The sequence below is a fragment of the Macrobrachium nipponense genome, chromosome 18 (assembly GCF_015104395.2).
Source record: "Macrobrachium nipponense isolate FS-2020 chromosome 18, ASM1510439v2, whole genome shotgun sequence".
NCBI lineage: Eukaryota > Metazoa > Arthropoda > Malacostraca > Decapoda > Palaemonidae > Macrobrachium > Macrobrachium nipponense.
In genome coordinates this window covers 735,152-744,460 of record NC_087211.1, presented here as the reverse complement: position 1 = coordinate 744,460, position 9,309 = coordinate 735,152, and the positions used below count along the sequence as shown (strand labels likewise).

General features: G+C 36.7%; 1 protein-coding gene across 1 annotated transcript in view; it reads right to left on the bottom strand.

The window, feature by feature from the left end:
• Positions 1-6,710: 6,710 nt before the first annotated feature.
• Positions 6,711-9,309, bottom strand: part of LOC135197344 (trichohyalin-like) — a 2,730-nt gene continuing 131 nt past the window's right edge. The window contains exon 1 of the mRNA XM_064224482.1: positions 6,711-9,309. This exon is cut by the window's right edge and continues 131 nt beyond it. Within this exon, the coding sequence (XP_064080552.1) occupies positions 6,711-9,309 (2,599 nt within the window).

Below are 9,309 nucleotides of genomic sequence, written 5' to 3'. Positions count from 1 at the left end.
ACTCAAAAAGAAAAATAGAGTACCTAGAAGAACTAACCCAAATTGAAAAGAAAATAGATATAATGAATATAAGTGAAACCTGGTATTCCCAAGAGACTGGGAATGGTGATCAAATAAAAGGGTTCCAAACTTATAGATGAGATAGAAAAAAATAGGAATCAAGGGGGAACCACAATATATGGGAAAGACAAAAAACAAGGAAAAATATACGAGAAACATAGTAACTCAGAATGTGAATTAATAGCGGTAGAATTTGAATCTGAAAAATTAATGAACATAGTAATATATAGACCTCCTAATACTAAAGAGTTTGACTTAATAATAGAAAAATTGGATGATATATGTAGAAATCACAAGGACTGGACTATTCTCCTATCTGGAGACTTCAACTTTCCTTTCGTAGACTGGAAAGAACGAATAGGAGATTGTGGTTTTGTATTTACATATAAAAATGAGAGTAATAGTAGTGCAGAATATAAGAGGCAATTCGAAAAGCTACTAGAATACAACATTCAACAAATAAATCACCTGCCAACAAGAAAGGAAAATACTTTAGACCTAGTATTTGTGAACGAGATGAATTATGTTAAAGAAATAATAGTTTATAATGCGAGTATTTCAGACCATAATGTCATAGAATTAACAGTCCATTCCAAAGCAAGTGAAAACAGAGACAAGCAAGAAATGAAAAAGAGGGAAGGTTATGGAAAATACAACTTCTACAGTAAAAATATAAAATGGTCAGAAATAAATGAAGAATTAAACAAAGATTGGGATAACATTTTCGTAAGTGATGACATAAGGGTAAATACGGAGATATTATATAAAATATTAGAGAAAATAGTGGATAAATATATACTGAAGAAGAAAAACAAACATCATTCATGCATACCAAGAGACAGAAGGATCTTGTTCCAGAAAATCAGAAAGTGGAAAAAAGGTCTTGCAAAAGAAAATAATGCATGGAAAGTTATAGAACTAAAAAGTAAGATAGAAAATGCAGAACAAAAGATTATACAATCAAAAGAAAATGAAAAACGGGACTTGGAAGAAAAAACCCTAGTAAATATCAAGCAAAACCCCAAACTATTATACTCATACGCGAAAAAGATGAATAAACGAATAATAGAAATAGGCCCTCTAAGAATTGAAGGGAGATTAATGAATGAAAAAAAGGAAATTTGTAATATATTGGCAGAACGATTTAAGAGAGAATTCACCCCTAGAATAGATAATGAAGATAATGATATAGAAGTAAGGGACGAAAATAGTGAATATTTAGCTGACATAGATATTAATGAAGCTGATATTGTGCAGGCTATTAATGAAATTAAAAATGGAGCTGCAGCAGGACCTGATGGAGTTCCTGCTATTTTGTTAAAGAAAGTAGTTCATTCTATCACAAAGCCACTTGCAATATTATTAAGACAAAGTAGATACAGGCATGATTTATGATGAGCACAAATTAGCATATATTACCTAACTACATTCAAAAGTGGATCAAGACTAGAGGCAAAGTAATTATAGGCCTCTGAGTCTAAACATCACATATTTATGAAAGTGTATGAAAGGGTAATGAAGAAAAATATTATGAAACATTTAATAAAAAAAAAAAAAAAAAATAATCTGTTTAATATAGGACAGCATGGTTTTTCGTACCCAGAAAAGTACACAAACCCAACTGTTAGTCCACCGTGAAGAACATATACAAAAATATGAAAGCGGAATGAACAGATGTGGTTTATCTAGACTTTGCAAAAAAAAAAAAAAAGCTTTTTGACAAGTAGAAACCCCAATAATATATTAGTGAAAGAAAACAAGTTTTGGGGAAAACATAATATAGTGGATAAAGTAGAAGATGGTTAAAAGAATTTTTACACAACAGAAAAACAGATAGTTATTGCAAATGATGAGAAATCGGATGAAGCTAAGGTAATTTCCGGTGTGCCACAAGGTACGGTGTTAGCTGCATTACTGTTTGTTATTATGATTGCAGACATAGACAGTAATGTTAAGGACTCGGTAGTGAGTAGTTTCGCAGATGACACAAGAATAAGTAGAGAAATTACTTGTGATGAAGATAGGAACGCGCTACAAAGAGACCTTAACAAAGTATATGATTGGGCAGAGGTAAATAGGATGGTATTTAACTCTGATAAATTTGAATCAATAGACTATGGAGACAGAGAAGGAAAGCTATATGCATATAGGTGACCTAATAATGAGACAATCACAAATAAGGAAGCAGTTAAAGACCTTGGTGTGATGATGAATAGGAACATGTTATGCAATGATCAAATAGCAATTCTATTGGCAAAATGTAAAGCAAAAATGGGAATGTTGTTACGGCACTTCAAAACAAGAAAAGCTGAGCACATGATTATGCTTTATAAAATATATGTTCGTAGTCCACTTGAATATTGCAATATGATATGGTACCCACACTATCAAAAGGATATTACACAAATGGAGGAGTGGTACAAAGGTCCTTTACAGCTAGAATAGAAGAAGTTAAGGACCTTGACTACTGGGAAGACTACAATCCTTAAAATTATATAGTCTAGAAAGGAGAAGAGAACGCTACATGATAATTCAGGCATGGAAACAGATAGAAGGAATAGCTGAAAACATCATGGAGCTAAAAATATCAGAAAGAGCAAGCAGAGGTAGATTAATAGTGCCCAAAACTATACCAGGAAAAATAAGGAAAGCACACAGGACATTAATCCACTACGCACCAGCATAGATAATTCAGCGTCTATTCAATGCGTTGCTAGCTCATCTGAGGAATATAACAGGAGTGAGCATAGATGTGTTTAAGAATAAGCTCGACAAATATCTAAACTGCATCCCATACCATCCAAGATTGGCAGATGCAAAATATACCGGAAGATGTACTAGCAACTCTCTGGTAGACATTAGAGGTGCCTCACACTGAAGGACCTGGGGCAACCCGAACAAGATGTAAGGTCTGTAAGGTAAGGTCTCTCTCTCTCTCTCTCTCTCTCTCTCTGGTTCGATATTCTCTCTCCCTCTTTCTCTTGCTCGATATATATATGTATTTATATTTTCTTTCGTCTTTTCATTAATAATAATTTTTTGGGAAAATTTGTGTAAATTTCATGATAATAAGTTATATATGCTTCCTTGTTATTTTTTCAAAATGTACGTTTTCTGGAAGAATAACCTGTTTACCGTGTGTGTATCTTACGAGGTGTGGCTACCCTCAGGCGTTTCCTCATTTCTGTAGAGTGAAATCGACCTTATTGCTAATCTTGTAGTGTCAGTTTGGATATTAAGCCTTCTTTTCTCTGTTTTCCTCTGAAAAATCAGTTTGCCTTAGTAAAGGGTCGGAACAAGACCGAAAGTACTTGGCTATCTCGCTTTTTCATTTTTTCTTTAGTGGCAAATACCTTTATATATATATATATATATATATATCTATATATATATATATATATATATATATATATATATATATATATTATATAGTATATATATATGATATATATGTATATATATATATATATATATATATATATATATATATATTATATATATATATATATATATATTACATACATATACATACACAGGACGTCCCCAGTTTACGACGGTTTCGGCTTATGACGTTCCGAGGTTACAACGCTTTTCAAATATATTCTCTGGAAATTATTTCAAAGTTTACAGCACATGTTCCAAGGTTACAACTCATACAATGCCTATCCGACGGAAGAAATATGACTCTATAAGTGCAAAATAATCAATATTTGAAGGTTTTTTTATGTAAAACACAATGACAGTGCAGTTTACATAGTTTTCAATGCAACCAAAGCATTAAAAGTAAGGTTTTCTTAGGATTTATGATGATTTTCGATGATGTTCCGGCTTATGACGCGTCTCAATAACAGAAACCCCGTCGTAATCCGGAGACTGCTTGTACCTTTAAGGAAGCCTAGAAGGGTTTTAAATTCGTATACTAATGACAAAAGTATCGACTGCTGCAACAAAAGCTAGCCGATACCACCAATACTGATACTTGAGCACATCCATAATATATATATGTATATGTATATATATATAATATATATATAATATATATATGTATATATATATATATATATATATATCTATATATATATATATATATATATATATATATACTATATATATTATATATATACTATATAAATATATATATATATATATGTATATATTATATATATATCCAAAGGTATAAACCACGAGGGAAAATAAACAACAGGGTTCCGTAAGATCTTTCGACGTTCAAACGTCCTTTACTTAGGCAGATGACTGCTAAGTAAAGGACGTTTGAACGTCGAAAGATGTATATATATATATATATTATTATATATATATATATATATATAATTATATATATATATGGTATATATTATATATATATATATAATATATATACCTATATATATCTATATATATATATATATATATATATATATATATATATATATATATATATAAAGGTATAAACCACGAGGGAAAATAAACACCAGGGTTTCCGTAGATCTTTCGACGTTTCAAACGTCCTTTACTTAGCAGATGAACTGCTAAGTAAAGGACGTTTTGTGAACGTTCGAAAGAACTTGCTTTTTTGGGAACTCCGTTGCTTATTTTCCCTCGTGGCTTATACCTTTATTTATGGATTTATCACATTCCAAACTTTCGTGATTCAGTTATATATCTATATATATATATATAGATATATATATATATATATATATATATATATATATATATATATATATATATATATATATATATATATATATATATATCTAAACTTATTTAAATGCTACACTTGCAGCAACAGTAGAAATAGGTAGACCCATAGTCTACAGTGTCACGGACCTAGCTTTCACTTTCTGTTCTTTGGAATTTACTTGATACTTTATTAAGAATAAATTCCAGAGAATAGAAGGTGAATGCTAGGTGCATGGCACTGTAAACTCTGGACCTAATTCTACGGTTGCTGTAAGTGTAGCATTTAACTAGGTTTATATTATGAAACGTATCTCCTGGTTTTATTTAAAGAGAGATTTTTCTCCACAGGAAGTCGTATGTGGGTGTTTGTGGTATAGAGCCCAGGTGGTTGACTGTGGGAGGAAAGTTTGAATGTGGAGGTATGTGGGTGGAGTTGTGAGTGAAAGGATATGGTGGGAGCAGTGGAGGGCTGTGAGTGGAAGACTGTGGGTAGAGGGTTTTGGTTGTTATGTTGCAGGTGGAGTGTTGTGGGTGGATGGTATAATAATAATAATAATAATATAATAATAATAATAATAATAATAATAATAATAATTGATATGACTAAAAACAATATAAAAATGATAATGACAATACTATTACTACTAGTAGTATTGTCATTATTATTTTTAAATGGTTTTTAGTCATATGTTATTATTATTATTATTATTATTATTATTATTATTATTATTATTATTATTATTATTATTATTATTATTATTATACCATCCACCCACAACACTCCACCTGCAACATAACAACCAAAACCCTCTACCCACAGTCTTCCACTCACAGCCCTCCAATTTACAACCCTCCACCCACAACGCTCCACTGCTCCCACCACAACCTTTCACTCACAACTCCACCCACATACCTCCACATTCAACTTTCCTCCCACAGTCAGCCACCTCGGATCTATACCCACAACCATCCACATACGACTTTCCATAGAGAGAGAGAGAGAGAGAGAGAGAGAGAGAGAGAGAGAGAGAGAGAGAGAGAGAGAGAGAATTGGTAAAGTAAAACCTGTAGAAGAAAAATCTCTCTTTAAATGAAACCAGGAGATATGTTTCATAATATAAACCTAGTTAAATGCTACACTTACAGCAACTCTAGAATTAGGCCCAGAGTTTACAGTGCCATGCACCTAGCATTCACCTTCTATTCTCTGGAATTTATTCTTAATAATGTATCAAAGTAATTCCAAGAATAGAAAGTGAAAGCTAGGTCCGTGGCACTGTAGACTATGGGCCTACCTAATTCTACAGTTGCTGCAAGTGTAGCATTTTAATAAGTTTATATATGAAGTGTAACTTGTGGTTTTAAAGAGAGATTTTTCTTGTACAGGTGTTACTTTCTCTCTCTCTCTCCCTCTCTTATTCTTTTGACACATTTTATGGATGATTCCAACCCTCCCTATTTTTCCGGGCTTGGGACCGGCTCTGAGATTGGCTGGTTTGCCTGCCCACCCTCAGAGGCTAGGTTAAAATGTGGGTCTTTTTTCCACAGCAGGAAAATGGATCGAGTCATTCAGTCGAGCTCAGTTGCAGAGCTCCTCCTGACTGAGACAAAATGGCCAACACGATTGGGTCACAATAATGGCCTGATGACTGTGGGGCTGAACGCATACCCAAAGCAAACATAAAGAAGAACCACCATGAACACCTTCGGGGGGGCTGGGGGGAGGCCCTAAGGGGGAAATTTTTCGAAGGTGGGGGGGGGGGTGGGGGGGGGGAAGTCCCTCTCATGCTGCTGAAGATATGCCCTCAGCCTCACGGTCGCCAGGTCAGTCTGTGACTCACTCGAGTTGGCCCTTTTGTTTGACCTTTTTGGTGGGGTGTCATGGGTTCACCTCCCCTCCTGCTGTAGAAGGAACTGGTGCCTCGGAATTGGTCCTCGAGACATCTTCTGTGCCCAGTTATGCTGATCTAATTGGGAGATTGTCTCCCCAGTATGGTGTCCTGGGGCATCGTCTCCCCATCATCTTGCTCTGGAGCCTCACTGTAAACTTCGGAGTGCTTGTTAGGACCTGCGTTCGTCGCTTCCGCCATTCTCTCATCTCTGTGCATGAGGTCGGTCAACGTCTGACTTAGGACCTCCCACTGCCGCCCGTAGTTAGTTCTCTCACGTTGGGCGTCACAGTAGTTCCTAAACTGATTCTCCTTCTTCATTCGCAAGAGGTCAGACAGGTCCTCTTTTTGCCCTTCATCTTCCTTCTCCTTTTCACTGGTTTCCTCCAGAACTTCATTTCCACCCTGTGCAATGTGTTGCAGGTGGAAATTCCTCTGAGCTGTCCCATGGAGAAGCGTCATCAACAGGTATTTATCCTGTTGCCTCAAAGCCTCTTCCTGTCTCTTCTGATGCTCTCTGAAACGTTGTGCTTCCCTCATCTCATGTTCCTCCTGCATCCTACACTTTTCTGTCAACCTTTCACATTCCTTTCCAAGTTGCTGCAATCCTTTTTTGAGTTTTTCTTCTTGGCCTAACAATTGGCATATTTGGGTCTCCCTTTTCTGGACCTCTTCCTCAAAATCGCTAGCAATTTTTTTAGCCTTCTCGTCTGCTTCCTCTAGGAACCTGTCCAGTTCCTTCCCATGATTGAGAGTGATGCTTAGTTTCTCTTCTAAGTCTTCTTTTTCAGATATTAATTTTCTTTCATTATTTAATAATCTCTCCATTTGGAGGCCCCTGTTGTCAAGCTCTTCTTTTAAGACTCTGAGGGAAGTCTCCATCTCCTTCCCTCTCTTTTTTTCTGCTTCCAACAAGCTCTCCATCTCCTTCCCATGATGGAGAGCTTCCTCTAGAAGTCTATTCTCCTTGCTTAATGATTTCTTCAGTGAAGTTATTTCAAGGCAGTTTTTGTCTACCTCTTCCTGGAGCCTGGAATTCTCTCCTGCTAACTCGGTGACCCACTTCCTCATGACCTGGACCTCTTCAACCAAAATTTGGGCCCTCATCTTCATATTTCCTAGCTCTTCCTTCACTGAAGTGACTTCTACTTTTTTTTCTTCTAACTCCTCAATCAACCTCACATTCTGTTCCCATAATTCTGAGACGCAGTTCGTCATCTCTTGTAGTTCTGCTCCCATGATCTCAGTTTCTGCTTTGAGTCTCGAGTTTTCCTCTTCCTTCAGCTCTAGTTTTCTTCGGAGAGCATCTTGTTCCACTGTAAAGTCCATTATCTGGCTTTCCAGTTCAGACACAGTGTCTTCAATGGATGTCATTTGACCTTCCAGAGCAATTAGTTTTTCTTGGTCCTTTATAGACTCTAGAGCAGTACATCTGAGTAATTTAGTCAGATTGTCGATTTGCTTCTGCAGTTCTCTTTCTTTGTTGGCCATCTCCTCTTTGCATTTCCTCTCCAGAAACTCTAAGTCCTCCATAAGTTCATTATTTAAATACTCCATCCACTCTCTTTTGATTAGAGCCTGTTTCAGGTCATCTTCCAAGTGTCGCTGCTTGGCCAAGATTTCTTCATTTCGGTGGTGCAAATTGGCAATTTCACTTTTCATTACGACCTCCTGATCTGCTTTCTTTTTCAGCAACACGTCCTTTTCTGCCATTTGATTCTGGAGCCGAATAATCTCCTCTTTTGCCTCCTTCCAAAGACGCTCCATTTCATCTGCAGCAACCTTGCTCTCTTCCAGTTCTTCTTTCAGTCTCTGCTTTTCTAAATCCAGTTTTAAGGTCTCTTCGAGCCTATATTCTTCGGGCTTTTCGTTTTCCAGAGGTTCTTCCAGTTCCTGAAGATGGTTAACAAGATTGTTGTCATTCCAGTGCACAGCAAAGGCCAAGCCTGCCAACAAGGCCAAAACAGGAATGGCAAAGGCAAAGGCTGGCACCATCAAGCTGTCTGGTTGTTCAACAATTTCTGGACCATCTTCAGTACCTGTCAGTTCCTCTAGTTCTAAGCGTTCATCTGGCAGAGATACATTAGTCCTTTCGGTCTTCAGATCAGTTCCTTCCAGTTCTTGTTCTAGAAAATCTTCCAGTCTAGACAATTGACATTTATCCGTTTCCAGGTCATTGTCACTATCTTCCAGGTCTTCAAGTTCTAGACGATTTTCCAGTCTAGACACTTCATCGACATCTGTGTCCAGGTAGTCCTCGCTTTCTTCCAGTTCCAGTTCGTCATCACTGTCTTCTTCTACGTCGTCGTCGTCTCTTTCTTCTTCTTCTCCGTCGTCGTCGCTGTCTTCTTCTATGTCGTCATCACTGTCTTCTTCGTCTAAGTCGTCGTCGCTGTCTTCTTGGTCTACGTCGTCGTCGATTTCTTCCAGTTCCATGTCGGAGTCGCTGTCGTCCAGTTGTAGATTATCTTCCGGTTTAAAGCCGTAGCTTTCCAGATCTTCATCCAAATCGTAAAATACGAATCGATAACTTTTTAAAACCCAGCAAACAGTCAACGCCAAACCTGCCAACAAGGCCAATCCAGGGATGGCATAGGCAAGGCCGGGCGCCATCAAGCTGTGGGGTTCTTCAACAACAGTTTCCAGTTCAATAGAGTCCACGGAGGCAGCAAGAGTA